The sequence below is a fragment of the Polypterus senegalus genome, chromosome 1, assembly GCF_016835505.1.
Source record: "Polypterus senegalus isolate Bchr_013 chromosome 1, ASM1683550v1, whole genome shotgun sequence".
NCBI lineage: Eukaryota > Metazoa > Chordata > Cladistia > Polypteriformes > Polypteridae > Polypterus > Polypterus senegalus.
In genome coordinates, this window is record NC_053154.1 from 324,712,206 (window position 1) to 324,738,768 (window position 26,563).

The following is a 26,563-nucleotide window of genomic DNA, read 5'->3' on the forward strand; positions in this document are numbered from 1 at the left end:
AATAAATTGCAGTATTTTGAGGATTACATTAACTGACCATAATAAAATGTTATGAGTGCTGCCACCAGACATATATCAAAGATCCCACAGTCTCTCGCACAGCACCACATGGCTAATTATGCATGCAGCTGTAACTAAAAAGACATTCCAGCTGTGTCTGGAGCCTCAAGTTCAAATAATGGAAGGAGCCAAATCCATGCTGCTGCTTCGTGGCACAGACAATGCATGTCCCACAACTGGAACTTTGTGAGTGCAATGATATATATATTTTGCTTATTGCTAGTTTGTGGATATTTGTTTAGTTTTGTTTATAGCTAGTGTTCTGTTTGAGTCTTTTATGGTTTTTGGGCAGGGTGGCAAAATGGTTAGCTCTGCTGTCTCACAGTTCAAGTCACATTTTTGACCACGATAATTGGTCCAGCACAGTTGACAGATACTTCCCTAGCCCTCTGGAACACTTAAAATACCATTTCACCATTAAAATCCACTCAAAACTACCTCACTTCCTCCTTATCTATCGACTTCAATACATTTTGTGGAGTTCAACAAAGTTCCCGAACATTTCCATGATTTTGCCAAACTCAGAGTGAAACGAACTCTGCATGGTTTGCTCATCACAAATGGAGACCAAAACTGCATGCAGTACTGCAGGTGAGATCTCTGTATTGTGTTATAAAACTTAAGCATAACCTCCTTGTACTCCACACATCAGGGCGCCATATAACCTGACATCCTGTTAGCCTTCTTAATGGCTTCTGAACACTGTCTGGCAGTTGATAGTATAGAGTCCACTATGACTCCTAAACCCTTTTTTACTTCCTGTGTGTAATATTTTACATTTACTGACATTAAATTTCCTCTGCCACAAATCTACCCAAGCCTGTATGCTGTTCAAGTCCTTCTGAGATGATTCAATGGATTCAAGGTAACCTGCCGATAGATTCATATGGTAAATGTAAATACTGTACACTAGCTGTGTCAACGGCTTCACCCGGGAAATTTCCCGGCCTTGACTCTGACTAATGTAAGTAACTGAAAATGAATGTGAGGTACCAGCATCAGCTAACTGATTCCCAGCTGATCATGGTGCTGGCACACCTATGACCTGGGAGGACCTCCACTGATGTGTGATTTATGCGTGAAACCATTGCTTTTTGTGCTTGAGAAGACTGTGTTGTTTGGAAAAAAATATTCAGCCCTTAAAGAGGTAAAGCAAAGTTGGAGCAGACTGTGTTACTACACCCTCTGAAGTACTAGTGTGTGTACCCAATAATTACAGAGACGGGGTTGGGAGCATGTGTATAGAAAAATCAGGAAAAATAAAAGAAAATAACTCATTATAACAGATACAAGGAGGGATGATAAAAAAGAAAAACTGTTACTCTGTTTTTTCCTTTGTTTAACAACTCCTTGTATGTTTCATTTTATTACAAATTCTTCTTTCCTGTAATGACTGAGGGTGGATGTGAAAAACTCCAGATAACTCAGGAGAGGTTCTTGTCTTCTTTCAACAGTAAACTTGAGTCGCCACAGAAAGATGTGCCCAGTAAGAGAGCTGGAAGTACATGCAAGATTAGAATCAGCCAATGACACCCTTTCTTTTGCAGTCATGTGATCAGATTGAAAGAGGAGCCTGATAGAGAAGCAGCCGTGTCCTTCCAGACGGTTAACATGGAGGTACTCAACTCTGTAATAAGTGTAATCTGTTTCGCTTGCCACATTTGACATGACTGTGAGATGACCTTAAGAGAATTCTGGGGCTCTGCTAATCCAGGCAAGTATGAAAATTAAAAACTAACTTTCAAATATCTAGATAAGTTACTTCTACTACATGTGTTGCTTTTGAACTGTTTATTTTTGTCTAGTAACTAAAATCCAGTGTTTAAGGGTGAACTCTGCTGGCTGGCTGGCTGGTTTTATGATATTTTTCTGGGCGTACAGAAATACCAAGTGAGCAATCACCTTATTAAATCCGGCACAGCTGAGCCTTTCCTTGGTTTAAGTAAGCTTCATTGATCAATCCCCTAAAATGAGCAGTCTAGTCCGAGAGTAATGCTGTGAGCATGTAAGACCTCAGGAGGCCTCCCGTATGGTACCCCGTCAGCCTCTCCATGACATTATGTTAAACAGTGCGGTTCAATATGTGCCATGTCAGGCTTCCTGCTGCCTGCCGTCTAAAAATTATTTTCGAGGAAAAGCAATTAGTGCCTAAACAAGCTTCACTTCTTAATAGCATGGCCTCAAAGTAGACTTTAAAAGAAGCCAAACATCACGTGTGAAAACTGTAACTCCAAGGGGGACTTCAGATGTCAAGAACAGCAGCTGTTGGGATTGTGACTGCTGGGCGTTTGTTAAGTCTAAATGGCTCTTGTGACTCAGCATGTAAAATCTTGATGAGGCCCTCATTTAGCCTGTGCTGCGCCCACTAAAAAAGAGCGTCCCTCTAAGAAAGCAGAATGAGAATATACAGTAAGAAAGCTCACACTGAGTTCAAATGAGAGCCTTCATTATTTCACTGAATGGACAGCTCCATTAAAAACTCTGCAGCAACACAACATTAGCCCATTCTGAACTTTTCATGTCACTTAGTTCCAGCTTTGAGCTCGATTTACAGTACTTAATCAAATTGCACAACCTGTGCATAGCAATAGACAAACGTGTAAAATGTAACATATTTAATTGTGTGTTCAGGCAAACTGTGTTGAATCATTTGACTCTGAAAATAAAAAAGGGTTCTTTACAATATTTATTAAATATTAATAAGATTGGAAGTTGGGCAACATGGTGGTGCAGTGGGTAGCAGCACTGCAGCCAGCCTTATGCAATCCTAAAAATCCTAGTGGCACTTTATAGTTCTTTACTGGGATGGGTGGTTCCTCGTAACACTATTGCTTGACAAATCACCATTTAATTCTGGAAAGGGTTCTTTGCATATGAAGCAGGCACTTTGTGCTTTATCCTCAAGATTGGCTACCTAGCATGGCATTAACACTGCCACACACGTGCAATTAGGAAGCAGCTAAAGGGCTCGGTTAATTGTAATACTACATCAGACCAGGGGGTGGCGGAGTGTGCTGACTGTCTCTCTCAGGTCCTTGCTGACGATTCCTGGGAAATCCCGCCAGGTTCCAGGGCCTCTGATGACATCACTTCTGGTGCCTCTGATGACGTCACTTTCAGTCCTGGTGCATCTGTTGATGTAACTTCTGGTCCCTCTGATGACATCATTTCCTCCACCAGCCCTTAAAACCGCCATCTTACCTCCACATATTCAGTTCTGTTTTGGACTCAGTCTTGTAAACTACTCAATCATTTCAAACTTTTGCAGCCAGGATCATAAAATACAGGTGGCCGCCCCAAACCTTTTTGACTGTCTGGAGTCTTTTTGTGACAACAGATTAAGAAAACCTGAAGATTACATTTGGTAATGTATGCAGCAAGAGTCCTTTTAAAACAGGAGCCATTGGTATTTTAGAAATCTTTGACCATCAAGTCATGGTCATTTACTCTATTGAGCCTGTTACTGATCTAAATAATTAAAGGTTCTTTCTGGAACCTTCATGCAGATAAGGTTCAAAAATGGTTCCCACTATAGCATCGCTCTGAAGAACCACTCTGGCAGCTTTATTTATTCTTGTGGTGCAGGGACAACAATTTGCAACTCAACATCACCAAGACAAAAGAGCTGGTGGTGGACGTGCCAAGAAGCCTCTGAGACCTGTTACCATTCAGGGGGAGGAAGTGGAAGTGGTGCAGAGCTACAAGTACCAGGGGGTCCATATAAACAACAAACTGGACTGGTCTGACAACACAGCGGCACTGGACATAAAGGGCCAGACCAAACTGGACTCGCTAAGGAGACTGTCGGGTCTTGTGATGTGTGCAGCAAACTGCTGGAAACGCTCAATCAGTCCATAATGGTCAATGTGGTGTTCTATGCTGTGGTTTCCCGGGGAAGCAACCGGAGCACAAAAGAGGCAGGAAAGCCTGCGCCATCACAGGGTGAACCCTGGACACACTGGAAGCTGTTGTGGAAAACAGGATAATAGCAAACCTGGACACCATAATGAGAAATCCCCTCCAGGAGGCGCTGTCTTGGAGACTTTTAGCCACCATGGTGTGATAAGAAGCGCCTCTGGGGGTCTTGTCTCTCCACTGCTATCAGGCAATTCAATGCTTCCACCCGATGTTCTTGTTAAATTCAATTTGAAATATCTGCAAAATATACATTTACCTATTTTTATTTATTGATTTACTTATTAATTAATTGATTGGTTTTATTATCTGTCTGGTGAGTCTGTAGCCTTGTTTTTTATGTTTCTGCTGCTGAATGCCTCTGACTTTCAACATGGGATTAATAAAGTTTATCTACTCTAATTTGTATCTGCTTGCTATTGCCGGTACAGAACATGTTGATTATAGAATGTCAGTCTGTGAGCTCTAAGACATTGTTATAGGCTTGGTAACACAGCTTAAGAGCCATTACCTAAATAAAACTAAAATAAAACAAAAGTCATATTTAGCATCCTGTTAAAGCACAATTTTCCAACAGCATTACAGGTGCCTGTTTTACAAGGAGCATGTGCAACCTGCAAAATAAAATATCCTCTCTGGCAGAGGTCACCCCCTACACTGAGGATTTCAGTCTTTGCCATCAGGTCAGCGGTTTGATTCACATATTGCAACTACTGTTAACCTGCCCAGTAAAGTTTATTTAAATAGGTAGGTTTACACTTTATTTAAATTATTTTTCAGGCTGAGTCTTTTATATTCAATTAACTGTAGATTTCCACATCAGAGTTTTGTCAGTTTTAAAAAACTATCGCCCTATCTCGGTCCTACCGTTTCTTTCTAAGGTTTTGGAAAAGATTGTGTTTTTCCAACTTCAATCTTTTCTTGCTTTAAACAATTTGTTTGAGCATTTTCAATCTGGTTTCAAGGCGGCCCACAGCACCGAATCAGCCCTCTTGAGAGTGTTAAATGACATCTTTTTAGCCACTGATACGGGGGATTCTGTGGTCCTTGTTCTATTAGATTTATCAGCTGCTTTCGACACTATCAATCATTCGATATTACTGAATAGACTAGAGTCCTGGGTGGGTCTTTCTGGCACAGTTTTAAAATGGTTTCAGTCATTTTTATCTGATAGAAAATACATGGTTAGGCTAGGAGACTTCTCCTCCTCAACGTCCTCTCTCTCCTGTGGTCTTCCTCAAGGCTCTGTGTTGTCTCCCACTTTATTTTCTCTGTATATGCTACCTCTAGGCTCTATTTTTAGAAAACATGGGGTATCATTTCACCTTTATGCTGATGACACACAAATTTATTTACCTTTTAAGAAAAATGATCCACTGGCTATGAATGCCTTGTTGTCTTGTTTAGATGAAGTTAAATCTTGGCTATCCCAAAACTTCTTATCCTTAAATGAAGAGAAGACTGAGGTGATAGTCTTTGGCCCTTCTGAACATATGAAGGCCCGGAATTTGACCTGGGACCTTTATCAGCTTTCAGGTCTTCACAGGTTCGGAATCTGGGTGTCCTGTTAGATGACTCATTAAAACTTGACAAACAAGTCTCTGCCGTGATCGGATCGAGCTTTTATCAGCTTGCACGCTTGCAAAAATTAAACCTTATCTCACTGACAAGACCCTGGAGATGGCCATACATGCTTTTATTACATCTCGCCTCGACTATTGCAACTCTCTTTATTATGGCATCTCCAAATCCCAAATTGCCCGTCTTCAATTGGTCCAGAACGCAGCTGCTAAATTTCTTTTAAAAAAGAAAAAAATGGATCATGTGACTCCGCTTCTGAAGTCCCTTCATTGGTTGCCTGTTCAATTTAGAATACATTTTAAAATCTTATTATTTGTTTTTAAAACACTACACCAACAAGCACCCATCTATTTATCTGAATTGCTTCACCAATATACCCCCCTGAGAAGTTTGAGATCCGGTGATCAGAACCTTCTTTTAATTCCACACTCCAGACTAAAGCGTAGAGGTGACCGTGCTTTCTCTGTAATTGGGCCTCGTCTTTGGAATGATCTGCCTATTGAAATCCGAATGGCTCCTAGTCTGACTATTTTTAAATCTATTTTAAAAACACATCTGTTCTCTCTGGCTTACTAGGCCTTATTTTGCCTACCTAGATGTGTGTAAGTGTAGATATATGTATATGTATAGATATATTTATACAAATTATTTTTATGTGTTTCTGCTGTGCTTCTTTTGGCTAAATCGTATATTTCTATTTTATGTTGTTGTTTCTAAATGTACAGCACTTTGGTCAGTCGTGTGGCTGTTGTAAATGTGCTATATAAATAAACTAAACCTAAACCTAAACCTAGAGTGTGATCACTGCTGTATGTGATTTGTGATTTTCAAATTTACATTTGTCTTTTACACAATGCCTTGGTCTGATTACAATAAGACTTATGGCTAACCCAATTCCCTGGCATAGAACATTTAATTGGCTTGATTAAAGTCAATATGGTAAGGAAATTAGTATTTATATTCCACTTTCTTCACAAGTGAGTGGGTAGTGCGTGCACCTGAAGAGACAGATTTGTGCCAACGCAGCAGGTGAGTGCCACAGAGGACAGACACGCATCCCAGCGGGATGACAGCATAACCTCAGGATAAGATGGAAGGTTCCAGGGGCTGGACACGCAGGAGCTGGACGTCATCCCCCATATGTTAGGTGGCAGAGGTCCACTGGAGGCATCCCACCTTGGACACCTGCGGGGGTTCATTAGAAGTCGAGTCTGGACGTGCAGCCCTGCGGGGGTCCCAGTGTGCCGCAAAAAGAAGCTGTTGGGAGAGGACTATCCTGATTCTCACACAACCCAGAAGTACTCCCCACAAGCCATGCCAGGTCACCAGAAGCTGTTCTGGTCTTAGTATAAAAGGAGTTGGGAGGCTGGAGGCGGAAGGAGAGTAAAAAACTCTATTGCGTGTGTGGTTTTTGGACTGTGTTTCATTATTTTTGTGCTTATTGGATTAAAAAAAAACGTGACTGTGTCAGACATTATTAGGTCTGGGGTTTGGGGCTCAGTGGCGCCCCTATTGGTTTCACTCTACAAAGACCTTCTTTTCCCCAGATAATTCCATCAAAAATAAAAACTTTAAAAGGAGTGTAATTTTGACTGCCGCTAAATATTAAAACAAAAATATTTAATGTCCCAACATCACCATTAGAACACCACCATTGCTTTAGCCAGTAATCTGTCAATTATGCAAGCTGCTGTGAAATACAAACTTTTCTCTGCAATATTAATAATACAAATCACAAAATAAAACACGGAGAGTAACAGGCCACAGGAATTAGACGTGTGCAGCTCAGTTTGACTATTATATGTGCTAAAGACAGACTGAGGACTCTTCAACAATAAGAGCTCAAATACCCCAAGATAGTGCTGTCCAGCTAAACATAGATCTGAGGGCCAATTCTTCCTAAAACTCATGTTTGAGATGACATTGAGTCTCCTGCTATTTCTGTACTGGGCTGTCCGCCCACACCTATCTCATAATAAAACTGCCTTTGATTACTTCAGGGGCTTTTGAAGGACTCAGAGACCAGGTGGCGCACCATGGGCAGCATGGCAGCTCAAAGGGTTTGACGGCTGACACTGGCATCTTGGCTATGGCAATTTAGCTCTAATCTGTGTTACCTCTGGTTCTAAATAAAGCAAGCACACTGGCTGCAGTTCTTTGTGACTCCTTATTTAACTGTATATCATGGCACATTACTGCAAACTGAAAACTGATGGTCAGTCAGGGTCATGGTTACTCTGAAGGGGCCCGGCACAGAAAAACATTAATGGCAGCAGCATGGAGACTGGATCTGTGGCACAATTTGGTTTTAACCCCTCATTTCAATTACTGAATAGTAAGAAGGTTCTGGCACACAATGAACTCTGGGATTGAAGGTTCACTCTTCAAAAGTTATATCATTGGATGCTTAAATTCTTCCTCAGGAAGACGTGTAGAGTCTTTCTGGATACTACAGAACATGACAGACATTGCATTTTAATTTGCTAGTTTTTATTCTAATTATGTTTCTTAATCGGAGGTTAAATCCTAACACTAACTTGATGTCAGGGGATGACCAGAAGCAACCTATGGTACCCACACCCAGTAAGGTCAAAGAAACTACTTGGGTGAAGAAGGTCACTACAAGGGCAGCCACTTTCAGTCAGTTCACTTCTGTTGAACCATATATAAGAAGTTCAGTTTAATAATCCGGCACTTCATTCCCAACTGCAAGAGGAACCTTACCTGAAGTTCTGTTTAAGAAAAGGGACCTTAACTGGTCAAAAGAGGTCTTAAGCCAAGTAAAAACTAGCGCTTTCTCAATATTGGATTTGGACCAATGCTGCATCTAAGAACTCTAATCATTTATCTCGCCAAAGATTCGGAAACTTTGCCAACTCAAGGTGTATAAAACTATTAACTTAGGCGTAGAAGACTAATAACTCTAACTCTAATCATAGGACATACTGTATGAGAACATGGCGGCAACCTAAAAGGCAATTTTAAAGAAGAATATTGCAGATAAGGCAAAAGATGAACCAAAGAGATTCTTTCAGTAAAACAGCCTAGAAAGAGGTGAAGGGTATGAGGAATAGCAAGGGGTATTAAAAATTACAGACAGTGAAATAGCAGATACTCTAAAATGGCATTTTTCTTTTAACTTTTCAAATGTGGCAAAGTGGATAATGTCCCAGCAGTAACAGGGGCTACTAAGGAGGTACTACGTCATTTAGAAGTTGTAGAGGGAGAAGTGCTGCTTTGATTAAATAGGCTGAGATCTAACAGATCACAAAGGACCAGATAATATTCATCCTTGAGTACTTAAGGAGGCTAGTGTGTGCATATATACACCCTTTCACACTTATTGTTCGAAAATCAATGCACCTGGTGAAATTTCCAAGGAATTTGACAATTATCCCAATATATATATAAAGAGGGATAGTGAAGATCCAAGTAACTACATGCCAGTAAGCTTAACGTGGATCAGAGTTAAATTAATTAAATGAATCATTAAGGAGAGAATGGAGCAGTACATGGCAAGAACAGGAGTTTCACTGAACAGTCAGCATGGGTTAAAACTGGGGAGAACATATTTTATTAAATTGCTGGAATTCTGTGAGGAAGCAACAAAAGGATTCGATCAGAGTGGTGCATATGATATTATTTATTTTGACTTTCAGAAAGCAATTGATAAGGTGCCTCATGAGAAGCTGGGCAATAAACTAAAAGAAGAAGAAGTTCGGGGTTTGTTTGTAGATGAGTGCAGAATTGGCTCAGACACACGTAACAGACGGTTATGGTGCCCCTCAGGGGTCAGTGCTGGTGCCTCTGTTATTTTTAATATACAAATAAATGATTTGAATAGGAGTATTAGTAACAAGTTGGTTAAGTTTGCAGATGATACCAAGACAGATGGACTGGCAAACAATGTAGAATCCATTGAATCATTACAGAAGGATTTGAGACAGCTTATAGGCTTATGAAACGAAGCACATGAAATTTAATTAAATGTGAAATATTACATATGAATACAAAACGGGAGGTCTATAACTTAAAAGTACACCTCATTAGAAGGTACAAATTAGTCATAGTGGACTCCACAGTATCAAATTCTACACACAGTGTTCAGAGGCCATTAAGAAGGCTAACAGAATATTAGGCTATATAGCGCCATGGTGTAAAAATACAAAGGTCAAGTGAACAACAAAGACAAGAATCTACCAGGAGAAGGTTAATGTCATACAAAAGATATTCTAGTAGGATTAAGAAAATCAGCAGCTGTAATGCACCCAACAAAGACTGGACACATACACATAAATTTCAAGGGTAAGAGCTGAACCTGAGAGATACAAGAAGAACAAGAATGTTGTTTAACAATACTTTTATTGTGGGAATTTTAGCTAGCTCTGCTCTCTGCAAAAACATCTTATGTCTTTTAATCAATCAGAGTAAATGTCAGGATTAATTCAGCACTGTTATGTTGATTCAGTAGTCTATAAATCTGAACTCAGCCTTTGCTACTTTGATCATTCTCCAACAGACTACTATGATGAATGCTCCCTCTTCAGCATTTGCTGAAGAGAAATAAAAGACACAATGGACAAGTTTCCTCCTGCCTGGTTCCTGATTCAAACTAGGATAAGTTTTCTTTCCTTAACACTAGAAAAAACTTGTAGATCCGGCCCACCTTAAAACCGTTCTCACCTCTCTGCCAGCATCCTTTGTCCTCTAAATGTGCCGATAAAGACAAGCTGCAAGCAGCCAGCTATTCCATCCCCCCACCAACTTAGAACGTGCATGAACTTCTCCCAGCTCATGCCTTGATTGATTATCTGGGAGTGAAGTGGAGTTTTAGAGTGGAAATAATCGATCATTATTTGGAATACACGCATTGCACGTGTGTTCCGTTTCTACAGTAATCCGTGTAAACACATTTTTAAAACAGAAACGTTTTCATATTTTAGTAATAGATGTTACAAAATGTAGGCATAAACTATGGAATGTGTGAAGCATGAAGTCCAAACATCAAATAAACACTTTCACAAAAGGTTCAAGAATGATACAACAGCTTCCGTGGCTTAGCGGTAAGATTTGCTGACTCACAGCGTGCCTCAGAGACCCAAGTTTGATTCCCTGCTGGGGAGAAAGTGTTATTTTTTTTTTCTTTTTAACCTCAAACGAACATAAAATTTATAAATTGGTATGCACTGTCAGTTAATTAGATCGTTATATTTTCTTGTCTTTTCAGCTTGTCTTTATCGGCACATTTAGAGGACAAAGGACGCTGGCAGAAAGGTGAGAACGGTTTTAAGGTGGGCCGGATCTACGAGTTTTTTCGTAGACTCTGGTAATTCAAATGTTAATACACACACACACTATATTATATGATGGTTCAGATCTAATTATGCAATTTTCATTACACTATAACTTATTAAGTTTATTACATAGAAAATCACCCGAGAAATCCTGGACCATTGAGAAGTGTGTGAGCTGATGACATGAAGAATCGAACTGGAATCATCCCCGCATAAATCAAAGTCATTCAGACGATCTGGATAATTAGATCTGGACCACCCTATATATATATATATATATATATATATATATATATATATATATATATATATATATATATATATATATATTTATAGACACACACACACACAATTTAATTTCTATCGAGGGCTACAATAAAGACAGCAGCACTAGAAAAAGTCCAAAGAAGAGCGATTAGGCTGATTCCTGTGCTACAGAAGATAAGTTATGAGGGAAGATTGAAATAGTTGAACCTTTTCAATTTAGGCAAAACAAGAGTAGAAGCTGACATGACTTTAGTGTTTAAAATCATAAAAAGGAATCATTACAGTAGGACTGTTACCTTAAAATTAGTTCAATAGTGCCACGTGGACACAGTTGGAAACTTGTTAAGGGTGAGTTTGCACAAGTGTTAGGATGTTTTTTCTTCACACTGAGAACTACAATATTGACACATGAAATTAGTTACTAAGTCGTGTGGCAGACAGTAGGACCTTAGGGACCCTAAAAACTCAACTTCATGTTGTTTAAGAGGAATTTTAGTGGATCGGACTGGCAAGCATTGTTGGACTGAATGGCCTGTTTTCATCAGAATTTTTTGTGATCTTCTACAATATTTGTATTGCTATACATTTTCTGTTTTGCTATTTAAGATAGAAAGCCTGCTCAAAGAGTTGAAATGCTGTGGGTAGAGCATATTGCACAGTCACTACACAGAAAACAAACAGATAAAGGGCCAACATTCACACTGTTCATTAAGTAATTCTGGTAGGGAGGAACTGGGGGAAATGCACACTGATTCACATTAACTTGAAAGTGGATCTAAGTGATTGCTCTGCAAAAGGATATTGGCAACTGAACAATTCCTGCAATGTTTCCAGGATTGTACAGAAATAATAAACCAAATGTTTTACCATATACATAAGTTCATGTTTTTTATTTTGCAGAAAAGAAAAAGGAAATGAGAGTCATCTGGCATATACCTTTGGCTAACCAGGGATATTTTTCTACTCTAGAATGCAAAGTGAGAAAAATGGAGCAAGAATGTAAATGTGTGTTCCACTTGACAACTTATTGTAGACTTCAAAATCTTTCCAAATGCAGGGAAAAAACATGTTTTTCCTCACAAACTGAGGTCATCAATACAAGACGAATATTATTCAAGTTGATATGCTGCCTTAAATAGGTAGAGTTTTGCCCGAGACTGCACACCAAATTAAATCAAATTAAGGCAAATCTCTCCAAACAAGGTGTCATGAAAAGACCACCTGATACTTTCATTTTGGTGACACATTTCACTTATCATCCAACTGTATTATTGAACTGATTAAAAGCTTCAAGACAGTTTGTCTCTAATCCCCTTACCTGGACACTTGTAGAGTTTTTTTGCTTGGGCAATGTCTCCCCGGCTAAGTCGGATTCGTTGTCCAATGGGTGGTCTGACACCATTGTCATCTCTTTGGGGAAGAATAGTGTCCAGGAAGACCCCCCTGTAAAATATAGAGCAGCTAGTAAGTACATGAGGTACAGTGCTTCAGATCAATTGTACTTAACAGTATGCCCTGGCTATGCACATCAGTGTAAAGAGGACATGGGCCATGCAGAGTGAGAAATGAGTGGTGAAAAGCAAGGGCCACTCTTTCCTGTGATGGCATTTTAGAGGCACTGCTTCAAATAGCCTGCACACCTTTTGAATGTGGCAGACTGATCCCCTGTACAGATATACACTGATCAGTCACAACATTAAACCACCTGAATAATATTGTGTAGGTTCCCCCTTGTGTTGCCAAAACACCTTTGAACCATCAAGTATGGCCTCTGCAAGACCTCTGAAGGTGTGTTACCTGGAAGGAAAAAATTAACAGCATACCCTGTAAGTTACGAGGCGGGGCCTCCATGGATCGGACTTGTTTTTCCAGCACATTCCACAGATGCTTGATTGGACTGAGATCTGGGGAATTTGGATGCCATGTCAACACCCTGAAGTTTTTGCCATCTTCTTCAAGCCAATTCTGAAAAATGTTTGCAGTGTGGCAGGGCACATTACCCTGCTGAAACAGTCCACTGCCACCAGGGAATACTGTTGTCATGGAGGGTTATACATGGCCTGTAACAAACTTTAAGGAGGTGGTACGTGTCAAAGTAACATCCATATGAATGCCAGGAACCAAGGTTTCCCAGCAGAACAATGCTGTGAGAATCACACTGACTTCACCAGCTTGCCTTCTTTCATAACGTGCATCCTGCTTCCAGGTAAACAATGCGCACACACATTTGGCCCTCCAATTGATCTGAATGAAAGTGTGATTCATTAGACCAGTCCATATTGTTCCATGGTCCAGTTCTGACACTCAAGTGCCCACAGCAGGTGCTTTCAGTGGTGGACTGGGAACAGCATGTACACTCTGACCAGTCGGTTTCTATGCAGCCCCATATGCGTCAATGCTGTGATGCACTGTGTGTTCTGACAGCTTTCTCTCATGGCCAGCATTAAGGTTTTTCAGCACTTTTTTTTCACAGTAGCTCTTCTGTGGGATTGGACCAGACAGGCTAGTCTTCGCTGCCCATGTACATCGTGTGTCCATGACCTTGTCGCTGTTTCCCTGGTTGTCCTTCCTTGGACCACTACATACCAGGAACACCACACAAGAGGTGCCATTTTGGAGATGTTCTGACCCAGTCATCTAGCCATCACAATTTGGCCCTTGTTAAAGACATTCAGACCCCTAAGCATGCCCATTTTTCCTGCTTCCAGCACACCACCTTCAAGAGTGGACTGTTCACTTGCTGCCTAATCTATCCCACACCATTACAGGTGCCATTGTCACAAGAAGATCAATGTCGTTCACTTCACCTGCCAGTGGCTTTAATGTTGTGGCTGATCGGTATATGGTTGGCATATATTTGGTCTAATTGCTCAGACTTTTGTTTTTAACAGATTTCTCTATTCAAATGGACTACGTTATTAAAAATAAATGTTCAAAAAATTATCACTTGTATGAAAAAAAAACTGGAACATCCATCAACAGTTAACGCTAAAGGAAACAACAGACTGGCAAATCAACGACGTGTCTTGTCGATCGGCCAAACTTTCTTTATGGTATGTGAACATTTTTTGCAGAGTTGATCCAAGTACATAGAAAAACATCACTGAAAAATGACGGTCTTATGAGTTCTCTGCTGCTTTTGTGTTATCCTCATATAACTTTTAGTTTGAACTTAAATGAATCTGCAGTTAAACTTGATATATCTGCAAATCTGAATATAATTAATAACATAGGCGACTAAATAGGATTTCATCAAGTAACTGGTGCAAAACAGTTTCTGAAATTGAAAAAGCACATTTCCTGTATACGTTTCAATGAGATACAGACGTGGACAAATGTGTTGGTTCTCCTCCATGAAAAGAGAAGAACCCACAACTGTCTCTGAAGTAACTTGAATCTGACAAAAACTAATTGGCACCTACTGTTGCTTATTCTGTATGTAACAAAAAGCAGACTCTACTTCAGAGTTTTTGTTCAGCAGAATACTTCAAATAATAACACAAATGAAAATGGCACGGACAAAAATAATGGGACCCTAAATATTGTATTGCACAACCTTTCGGGGTATTCACTGCAAACGAGTGATTCCTGGAGTTCTCCATGAGACTTCTGGTCCTGTCTAGAGGTTGTTTGTCCCACCTGACCTGAGCAAACTGCTCCAGCTGTGTCAGGTTTGAAGGGGTCTTCTCCAGGTTGCATGTTTTACTTCTTTCCATAGATGTTTGATGGGATTCAAAGGGCTCATAGAAGGCCACTTCAGAATAGTCCCATGTTTTGTTCTTCAGCATTCTTGGGTGCTTTTTGCAGGAGTTTGGCTGCTTATCCTGATGGAGGATCCATGACCTGTGACTGAGACAGAGCTTTCTGACACTGGGTAGTACATTTTGTTGCAGAATCTCTTGTTAGTCTTGACATTTAATTTTTCCCTGCGCAGACTCAATGAATGCTGTGTCAGACGCAGCAAAGCAGCCACAAAAAATAACCAAGCCTCCTCCATATTTGACAGTATGTCTGATTCTCTTTTCTTTTCATCTGTGGACCTAGAGCTGATGTGACTTGCCAAAAAGCTCCAGTCTTGTCTCCTCTGTCCAAAGGACGTTCTCTAAAAATTATTGTGGCTTGTCAAGATGTATTTTAGTAAGTTCCATTCTGGCTTTTTAATATTTTTCTTTCAACAGTGGAGTCCTCCTGGGCCTTCCTCCATTTAGTCCACTGTCACTCAAAAAGCAACAGTTGGCGCAATCAGACATTTGTGGACCCTGACCTTGGAGTTCAGCTTGTATCTTTTTGGTAGTTGTCCTTGGTTTTTTGTGTACCATTCTCACTATCTTTCTTCCCACACTGGCGTTGATTTTCTGAATTGCATCCTGGGAGGATGGCTACAGTCCTTCTATCATTGCTTGTCTATCATTTTCTTTCTGATCTCTCCAGCCAACTCTCTCCTTCGCTGTCCATATTCAATGTGGGACACACGACGACACCAAACAGCAGAGTTACGACTTTTCTCCATTTAAATCGGCTGAATGACTGATTGATGATTGGAGATGTGGGATACAAATTCAAGAAACCAGCTAGTTTGAAAAATACCTCGAATCCAGTTATTTAGGAAATTTCCTTAGGGTACCACCAAGTGTGTCCAAGCTATCTCTTTTCACACTTGCATTGCTTTACTCAATGACATATCAAAGACATGTAGGGGGCACATGTTTTTCATTTCATCTTTCAGGAGGCATACAGAACTTTTTTAAAGGCACCAACAAATTTGTCCACGTTGGCATACGTTATTTACTTTGTTAAGTTCCTTGCTATGGTGCTGTGCATTCTGACTAAACCACTTGTTGTTCTAGATGGAGCTGACGATGCCACTGGCTTGATATTTTGATAATGCTCTTATAATATTTAAGTTTCACTCTTTCAATGTTAAGTTGTCAGGGCAATCTGAGGCACCATATGGCTGCTGGGCAACAAAGGGTACTGATGTTTCCATAAAAACAGCCACTGGACATTTAAAAATGTTAACTTTTCAGACTCTGCTAAGCAGATCAGGCCGAAAGTGTGAAACATCTTTGCTTTTTTATTTTTCAAACATTGGCACAGTTTAGAGAAGCATAAAAACAACAGAAAATTTGGACATCATTGAAAAAGCCACACTGATCCTGTTCCTACATAATGCTGGAGGGGAGATAACTTTGCATATACCTTACATTTTATTTGTTTTACCAATGCTTTACCCTGCTCTCTAGCTGGTGAGAGGTTTTGTTAGGCTCCATCCACCAGTAGAGCTTTCTCAAAGCTCCAGAGTTGCTTCAACACTCAACAGTATATCTTTCGTCCACACCGTTTTCATCCTGCTCTGCTGCATGCTCCTAATTTTGTTCAGCAATGTGACCTGTTATCCTCCCATCAGTTAGTTTGTGTCTACTGGTGATGTGTATTAAAGAATAAGGCCTGACACTTCAAGGTGATGTGCCTGAGCAACTATGATGACCAATGTCTGCATTCGTAAAATGAAACAATGAACCCCATGCACCTCAAACCCCCGCCATAAAAAAAAAATGTGAAAAGTCCTCGATAAATAGTTTGAGCTCTACTAACACCAAACTAGTTCTGAGTAAGCAAATGTAGCTTATAGACAAACACTGGAAAGAACCAAAGAGACGTAACCTTAGACTCCAACCTTGAGAAGGTGTTCCGGGCATAGTGCATTATACTGTCAAAGTCATAGGTCTCCCCCAAAGAATTCACTTCTCCAGGCTCCATCTTCAGGAAGTTGTACTCCTGCCCTGTGATATGATTCTTAGTTAATGCCAAGCAGATGGGTTAGCAGTACAGGAGTTAAGACACAGTAACATATTGGAAAGAACTGGGCTAGAAGTCAGAAGAAGAATATTACAAAAAAAATAAAAGACTGTAATATGAGGGTAAATCAAGAAGTAAATGTGATTTGAAAATTACAGAACAGCTAAAAGCTGACGTAATACAACACGTTCGCAATGGCTTATGGTAGTTTGAAAAAGCACAGAGCAGCACTCTAAGTTAGTCTAGTTGTAGCCAAGGTCATATTAACATGGATGCTCTGCTGGACAACACATTGCAGAGAGATTTCTTTGGGCAGAGTGAGTGAAACCTGCTGAAATCTACCAAAGGATTTTGACTGGTAAGATTTTTGGGTACTCATCTTGCTCAAACATTACAGTACCTCAAGTCATCATGCACTATGGCACGCGCAGATCCATAACTGATATCCAAACGTGCAGCAAGAGGACAACATAATCGACTGGCCTTTACTGATAAGGCACTGGAAATATCAATGTGGGCTTCTGTGCGTGGTGTTGATGGTTGACCAGATCGAGCTTTGTTGGTTGCACTTGTTCTTCCCGCTTTAACCTTTTCTACCTATTAATGAACTTTTCCTTGAGTCAGGCTGTTTTCACTTCCTGTACTGAGCCAGCATCCTTCAGTGACTTTCAGCAGGTTTCACTCCCTCTGCCCAAAGAAATCTCACTACAGCACATTGTTCAACACTGGGTGCAATCCTACATCAGAGTGTCCATGTTCATTTCACATAGGCTTCAACTGGTCCAGGGGTGGCCAACTACGATCCTGGAGGGCCACAGGGGTTACAGGTTTTCATTCTAACTATTTCCTTAATTAGTGACTAGTTTTTGCTACTAATTAACTTCATTTAGTTTATTTGCTATTTAAGTTTCCGAATCTTCAAATCAAGGCTGAGCAATGTCTGTCCTGGAGGGCTGTAGTGGCTTCAGCTTTTTGTTCCAACTCAGTTGCTTCATGACAAATCATTCACTGATTACTCAAGTGACATTTTTCTGATTCATTTTAGTGGTCTTGCTTGTTAAGATTTTGAACCCGTAATTGCTTATTTTAGTCTTAAACAGCTTTCTCAGCTTATTAGCAAAAAGATGCAAATGACAAACGAACCAGCAGTTCTCCATCTAGCTTGTCTCCATTTCCACCCGTGTGTATTCATCATTCACTATTTGGTTTAATTAAGTACTCAGAAGGAAACTGAAGGGAAAGTGAAGAACTGAAAATTACTCATCTGTTTTAGGCTTCAAATCACTTATCATTAGAAAGGAAAAAAATCTATGATTTAAGAATGAACTGACATGGTAGAGTTAAAACACTGACAAGCCATTAAATCAAATAAGATCAGTTAGTGGTGAGGATTGGCTTCTAATTAAACAACTGGGTTGGAACAAAAACCTTCAGCCACTGCGGTGCTCCCGGGTCGGGGTTGACTAACGGCAGAGTGCTGTGCTGTGTGTGCTCAAACTACCCATAAGCCATTGCAAACAGGTTGTATTGAGTTAGCTTCTATCCACCATAGTTACCATGTAATTTTTAACCTGCCTTTACTTCTTGATTTACCCTCCAACCAGTCTTAGCTTTTCCAGCAAAATACACTCATCCCTGCTTCCAGTTCAGTTCAGTATTCAAATACAAGCACCTCATAAAGGCAAACACTGCACGCTGTGGAGTAGACTCAGAAAAGAAAAATCTGGCACAACTCTCCTCCCCACTGTACAAAAGTTTCTAGAAACCAAAATGAGTTTCCTTGCCTGCATTTTTTGGAACTTTTTTTCTGTCCTTCCTTGGTATTGGGAATCGCAAGGTGGTGCGTGAATCAAGGTAGGTCAATTCAGGGAGGGTTTGATAGTCATCTGCTGCTTACCCATTGCCATCTTAAAGCATGGGCATGCTGGGCAGTTGCCCGGGGGGTCCCACGAGCATAGAGGCCCATGCTAATCTATGTATGTTGTGACTTGCTGAGTGGTTGGGTAGGCAGGGGCCCTATAATGCTGTTAAGATGGCCCTGTTCTTACCATGTTATATTTACGAATTTTGGTTGATATTCTCTAGTATTCAGACCCCTTTGCTTTTTTTTTCAAATTTTATTATGTTGCAGTCTTGTGATCATATAATTTAAACTCATTTTTTACCCACATCAAGCAACACTCAGGATCCCAGAATGACAAAGCAAAAACAGGGCTTTAAACATTTTTTCAAATTTATTACAAACAGAACACTGAAATATCACAACGACACCAAAGTTCAGACCCTTTTCTTTGACACTTGAAATTTTGCTCAGTTGTATCCCATTCTACTGATGATAACTGCACCTTTTATGGAGTCCACCAGTGGTAAATTCAACTCATTGCACTTCATTAGGTTAAGGCACACACACACGAGGTCACACAGTTGACAACATGTATCAGAGCAAAATTCAAGTCATGAGGTTGAAGGAATTGTCTGCAGACCTTAGGGACAGGATTGTGTCGAGGCACTGGTTTGGGGAAGGCTACAAAAAATATCTGTAGCATTGAAGACTCCCCCAACAGCACAATGGCCTCCATAATTATTGAATGGAAGAAGTTTGGCACAACCACACCACCCAGCCAAACTGAGCAAATGGGGGATGATGGCCTTGTTAAGAGAGGTAATGTTCTGCTTATAATCCCAAGAGCCAACCTGAAAAGAAGTGGTAAGGTGGCTTTTTGCTGTTATGCACCTAAAATTTGGAATACTTTACCAATAGAAATTTGCCAGACTAATACTGTGGAACATTTAAAAAAAAATGCTAAAAACACATTAGTTTAAAATGGCTTTTTCGTAGCTACATTTTAGTTGCATCCCCATTACACTATATGGACACTGAATTTATCATTTTCCTCTGAGTTCTGCAATTCACTACTAAACTGTACTTTTCTCTGCTGTCTTTTCCGGTTCTTCTGTGGTGGTGATCTGTGCCTGATGAGGGTACCATGCTGCCCCCTGTGTTTATGGATTGAATGGCGGGTGTCCCAGGTGTCCATATGACCATCAACATCAATTTCTTCCATGTGAGGCCTGAAAACCATGAGGACTGATTTAAACCACCTATGTTAGGTAGAATGCCGAGTGGGGGCTAGGGGGTCTTTTGGCCTTGGAACCCCTGCAGATTTTGTTTTTTCTCCAGCCTAACTGGAGGTTTTTTTCATTTTTTACCGTCCTCCTGGCCATCCGACCTTACCTTTTTCTTTGTTACATACTGCAGAATATTATTACCTAATCTTGTTTGCTTATGCTTGATATTAACTTCCTTTATTTCATTTTAAAGCCCTTTGAGCTGCAGTGCTTGTATGAAAATGTGCCATAGAAATAAATGCTGTTGTTGTTGAAGTAGATGTTCACCCACACTGGGTAAGCACACACTGGTGGAAAAATCCTTGTAGGAATCTGGCTAGAGGATTTATTGCAAGACTGTAGAGACTGTACATTTTTTGCCTTTTGCTCAAGTATGCAGCATTCAAACTGCACAAAACACAATTTAGCTGCAATACAGGAAAGCAATGCAACAAGCGCCATGGAAAGCAACTTGTCTATGAGGGTTTCTGTCATGCAGGGTGACAAATTAAGGACTGACATGTTGTAATGAGCAGGATCCAGACTGGGAAGGCCTCTGTAACAAGCACAAACAAATCAAATCAGAGCACCATTAGAGTCTGCGTTTTCACAACTTTACGTTTTCACTCATCCACAATTGCACAGATGAGACACCATTTTCAGAAGCATACGGCTCTGGACAGCAATTTCAGAAGTCTCCGGTTTTGGGGGTTAAAAATGCTACAAACAAAGCAAAAATGTAGAAGGGTGGACGTAGCCTGAAACTAAAGCTTTGATCCTATGACTGAAGTTTGAATGTTTTGCTCTTCTCCAAGTCTGCTTGACCCACTGCCAACTTTTATAATTTTTTTTCAGAATGCAGACATATTATAAATTGTTTCAGTTGATTATGGTATCATGCCTGTGTTTAAAATGGCTCATTCAGATCTCACTGTGGGTTCAGACAGCTGGTTATGCTTTACAGAACAACGTGCCATGGCTCCACCGCTCAGTTTTTCCATCAGAAGGCCAGAACGTGTGGGCTGTGCTCAATGCACTGTCATTTTTGTGGGCATATCTGAATGGCATGCACCTGGCAAGATGTGAAGAACCCCATAACAGATATATTGAAGCATTCAGCTGGAAAGTGAAGGAGAATGATAGCTCTGACCAAATGTTAATGGAAATGAGAGATCAACAAAAATGGAAGGTGGGGATAGGGGCGGTGGATATGAGGCATTAGAGGGAGGCTGACCATCATGTACTATGAACCACTAGCGAAGCCCCATTCCTTTAATCATCCTGTGCCACTCTTTGTCTACAAGACTATGGCTTATGAGCAATGACCCCAGGAGTTGACTGATGACATGACATCTACGTTTGAAAAAGGGTGCAGCTACTCCTGCCCACGTGCTTTACAGGTCTCATTTCTTCTAACTTGCACCCAGGCAAATCTATGATTGCAAAGGTTGACTAGTCCTCTGCAGTGGTAGATAGATAGATAGATAGATAGATAGATAGATAGATAGATAGATAGATAGATAGATAGATAGATAGAAGGCAGTATATATAGATAGATAGATAGATAGATAGATAGATAGATAGATAGATAGATAGATAGATAGATAGATAGATAGATAGATAGATAGATACTTTATTAATCCCAAGGGGAAATTCACAATTCACATATACATACCTGTATATCTAAACTTGCCAGGCTTGCTTAAACAAAGGCGGAAAGAATAAAAAGCAAAGTAAAGTTGAAGAAAAAAAACTAGAAGCGGTGTTATTGCTCAGCTGGGCTTGCTACTTAAGACATCCCCTGCAAGTCCAGAATGACATTCAACAGTGGCATAAAGTGACGGGATAGGCCTCTGGAAGTATTACCTGGTTGGATATTTTCCCGGATGATCAGGACGTGGTTATCCCTGTCAGGTCGTGTGTGCTCATGCCAAAAGCCAACCACATGGCCGAGCTCATGGACCACGATGCCAAACTTATCACAGTTTTTACCGATGGATATTGCCTGAGGACCTCCACCACGCCGACCCACATAGGAACAGCATCTGAAACCAGTAACATGGTATGTTACGTGCAAGCATGAAAAACAAGGAAGCCGTCAGAGACCTTACTATCCAGTGTGGAGATCATTTCCAACAACTCGTGGCTTCTGTTTCTGTTTGCTTGCTATACATCAGCAAGCAGAGGCCTGTAGTTTAAAGCAATACATACTCATTCTAGTGGCTCATGGGGGGAACCCAACTATAAAATAATAAAATCACACATTAAATTGTACGGTATCGTTGATGGAAAGAGACATATACTGACAAGAAGGGCACTATAAAAATAGCACTGGCAGAATTTGCATAGCGTGCTTTGGCAGAACAAGCTGTCATATGCTGCTCATGTTCAGCAGAAACCCTCAGCATATTGAACTCTGCCAACTTCCATGTTGATTTTAAAAATGTGCTTACTGTAACTTGGGATAAGATCTGTATGTGACTGGAACTCATCCATTATCTGCTTGTCTTCCTAGACGTTTTTACTTGTATCCCTACTGAAATGCATTCACATAGAATCAAAAAAAAAACTACAGCGCCCTCCATAATGTTTGGGTCAAAGACACATTTTTTCTTGATTGATCCACATTTTGATCACAGCATATAGAAATGACAACACTTTTTCTACACAGTTCCTCCATTTCAGTGGGGGCACCATAATGTTTGGGACACGGAAATGACAGGGCTATTAAAGCAGTTGTCATATTTAGCACTTGGTCGCATATCCTTGGCATGCAATGACTGCTCCCAGTGCAGCCATCTTCAGCTCCTCCTTGTTTCAGGGGCTTGTCTCCTTAAGTTTTCTCTTCAGCATATGGAAGGCCTGCTCAAATGGATTTAAATCTGGAGACTGGTTTGGTCATTCATTCATTGTCATTTTTAGGCTCCTGTGTTGCCTTAGCAGTATGCTTGCGATCATTATCTTGTTATAGGATGAAGTGCCATCCAAAGAGTTGGAAGGCAGTTAATGGAACTTGAGCAGATCAGATGTTTCTGTACATAAGTGATGAGAAGTGTGCCAGTCAGGACCTGTGGCAGCCATACATGCCCAAGTCATAACACCCTCAGCACTAGGTTTAACAGATGAGGTGGTCTGATTTGGATCTTGGGCAGTTCTGTTTAGTCTCCACACTTTCCTCTTGCCATCACTGTGATGCAGGTTCCTCTTGATCTCGTCTGTCCACAAGACCTTTTTCCAGAATTCTGTGGGCTCCGTTAAGTCCTTTTTCAGAAAATGTAATCTGGCCATCCCGTTTTTGTGGCTAACTGGTGGTCTGCATATTGCAGTGTGGCCTCTGTGTTTCTGTTCATGACGTCTTCTGCTAATAGTCGTCTCTGACACACACACGGTTTAGCCCCCTGAAGACTGTTTCTGGTCTGTCAGACAGGCATTTGGGTTTTTTTTATGTTACCATAGTGAGGATTCTTCGGTCATCAGCAGTGGAGGTCTTCCTTGGCCTACCAGTCCCTTTGTAATTGCTGAGCTCACCAGTGTGCTCTTTCTTCTTGATGATATTACACACAGTTGATTTCGGCATTCCTAAGGTTTTCGGAAGCAGGCCGAGATCTCTTATTAAGTCATGAAACCCACCTGAGGAATCACGAACACCTGGGACACCAATTGTCCCAATTACGGTGTCCTGAAATGGGGGAACCATGTAGAAAAAGTGTTGTCATTATTACATGCTGTGATCAAAATGTATGCGAATCCCCTTAAATGGAAGTCTGAAACAGAAATGTCTGAATTATTTGATTCGTAATTTTAAACTGTGGAGAGAGAGAGAGGTTGGGAGCATGCACACCTACCACAGGATGAACCACCTGGATTGGGACCCGAGTGCAGCAGGTGACACCTCAGCACCACAATGGAACGGTGTGAGTTTTTTTGCAGTAGTTGGAGTGCCAATCCTGACATCAAGCCCCAGAACTGGCTTGCAGGGCTGGATTCAGATTAACAGCATTATCAGGAGGAAGCAATTGCAGGTTAAGGGCCATGCTCAAGGGCCCAACAGGGTAGAGTCACTTCTGGCATTTACGGGGTTTGAACTGGCAACATTCCGATTGCCGGCACAGAACTGGGACCTCAGAGCAACCACTCTGCCACTTTAAACTGTGGAGCAGAGGGGTAAATTAAGAAAAAAATGTGTCTTTGTCCGAAACATTTTGAAGGGCACCGTATGTACCAGAGTGCTTTACAGCAGGCATGTCAAACACACTACCATTGGTTGGCCGCTTCGACTGCCATACGTGCGTCAGCAGGCCGCACTGTAACAAATACTATTATACTATTACACAAAGTTACTGTAGCTTTCTTTCCAATATTGAAAACTTTAAAAACTGTAACACCTAAAGTTTAAAGAAAAGCAATTTATTTCCATACACTCTCCGTACAACGGTGTACAATTAGAGACTAGCTAGGTCCTTATATTATTATATTATATTCATTGCTTATATAGGAGTCTTACGGTGTGAGATCTATTTCTTTTGTCCCGACACTTGGCATCTCTTGTTAGTAACCAGTTCGTCAATATCAGGCTTGAAATCTTGAGCAGCTGCAACTTTTATGAGGGATGAAAGGTGCTCGACAGTAAGTCTTGAGCGATGTGGGGTTTTGGTAGCTTTTATTAACAAAAACAATTTCTCACAAGAGTAAGAGCTTCCGAACATAGACAGTACTCTCGAAGCCAACTTACGGATCTGCACATACGAGGGTGGCAGGTAAGCATACAAGCCTGGCACACCAACTTCGTTGTATTTTGCCTTCAGAATAGAAGCTGACTGCAATTCAATCAGTACCATTTGGATATTCTCAGGCGCATTCTCAACATTGTAAAAGAACAGCGTAAAGTCCTGTTCGTGTGAACTTAAATCTTGAAAACGCTCACTGAATTCATTGCTCAGTAATTCAAGTTGGAAAACAAATCTTCCAAAAGTCTAATTTTACTTTACTAAGTTTACTTCAAAGTTTATATTGTAAAATAAGCCGATATGCAAAAAGCCACCTGACCTACACTAATTTTACAACTCAGAATCACAAAAATATGTTAATAAACAACTCACCAATTTCTTGCGACCACTTCAGATCTTCAGCTGTAGTCTGCACTAACTGTTCGTTACAATACTAGCACAAAATGATATAAAACTAGAGCAAAAAAACGTGAAAATATGCGCGCTATTACTACTCGTGATGGTCAGCTCTGCTCAGTGGGTCTCAGCAGCCCAGCCAGTAGTGTAGCCTAGCAGGGGCGGCTATTGGCTTATGGCGGCCCTGGGCAGAGAAAGAATGGTGGCCCCTTTGCCCACCAATGTCAGTATGGTATCTTATGCACGGCGGATGGCCAAGAAACGTCTGTTGCGGACACTGCATAGCCGCCTCGTGCTCATGACACGAAATAACACCCTTCTAAACTGTGCTTCATTACAAGCAGAGATGGCGTGTCCGTAACTGAAAACCAAGTGGCGGCCCATGATATTCTCATTATGGCAGAAATGCGTTATAATACTACATATAGATTACTGCTCAAACTACCGACTCTAGCGACATTAGTAAATACAGCGTACTAATTAACAAGAAACACAATGTTTCTCGGCCACATTGCCGTCAGCTGCGTCATTTTCTCTTTCTGTTTTATATTCTATATACAGTGGACACGGGTCCACTATTTGTCTATTACAGAGAGGAGTGTTGCCCAAACAGCTGGTCCTCTTCCAAAAGACTGGACTCCTTCTAACATCGAACTGCGCGGTTACGGGTGAACGGACAAAATGCCCGGAAAGAAACTATTGACTGTAGTAGTAGGGACGAGCCAGACCAGCCACGAATTCTGGCTCATGGACATTAAAGACAAATGCATAATTGGGTTAGACTTGCTGGCCCACTGGGGAGCATGTGTTGATGTGTCCAGGGCCATCCTCGCGTAGGTAATGAGACTGTGTCGCCCAATCGGGCTGGAATCATCCTGGAAGGGCTGTTAGCTTGGATTTGCCTGGACACCACGGCTCACCGCTCCCGACCGTTGTTCGGAAGATGCAGGGACTGAAGAGGACCCCCAGGAGAGTATTGCAGCTCAGACCAGTGCTCCCCAACGGTTTTCCTCACACGACCACCCATCCACTGAGACGGTTGCTGCTGTGGAGGAATTGGGCCATCGAAGTGGTGAACAGCTGAGCACGCCACAGCAGGAGCAACTCCAGAAAGTATTGAACGACTTTGTGGACATTTTGCGGCTCGAGAAGAGGACTGCACCAGAACCTCGTTAGTCAAACACCACATTGACACTGGCCACGCCGCCCCATTCGGTTGCGCCCCACAGATTGCCTCTTGCAAAACGCCAAGCTGCGAAGAATTGATTAGCGAGATGGTAACCAACGACATCATTGAGCCTTCTGACAGTCCTGGGCCGCACCCATGGTCATGGTGCGGAAGAAAACGGGGTTGGCGCCTTGTGTGGACTTTCGTAAATTAAATGCAGTCACTCGAAAAGACTCTTACCCATTGCC

At 41.1% G+C, this 26,563-nt stretch overlaps 1 protein-coding gene across 2 annotated transcripts in view; it reads right to left on the bottom strand.

Moving 5' to 3' along the window:
• Positions 1-26,563, bottom strand: part of LOC120515924 (tolloid-like protein 2) — a 361,663-nt gene that overhangs the window by 87,330 nt on the left and 247,770 nt on the right. For both annotated transcript variants that reach the window (XM_039737306.1, XM_039737298.1), the window contains 3 exons: positions 21,891-22,069; positions 16,795-16,900; positions 12,436-12,560 (listed from right to left, as the gene is read on the bottom strand). In XM_039737306.1, the coding sequence (XP_039593240.1) occupies positions 12,436-12,560; positions 16,795-16,900; positions 21,891-22,069 (410 nt within the window). The remainder of the gene's footprint in view (positions 1-12,435; positions 12,561-16,794; positions 16,901-21,890; positions 22,070-26,563) is intronic.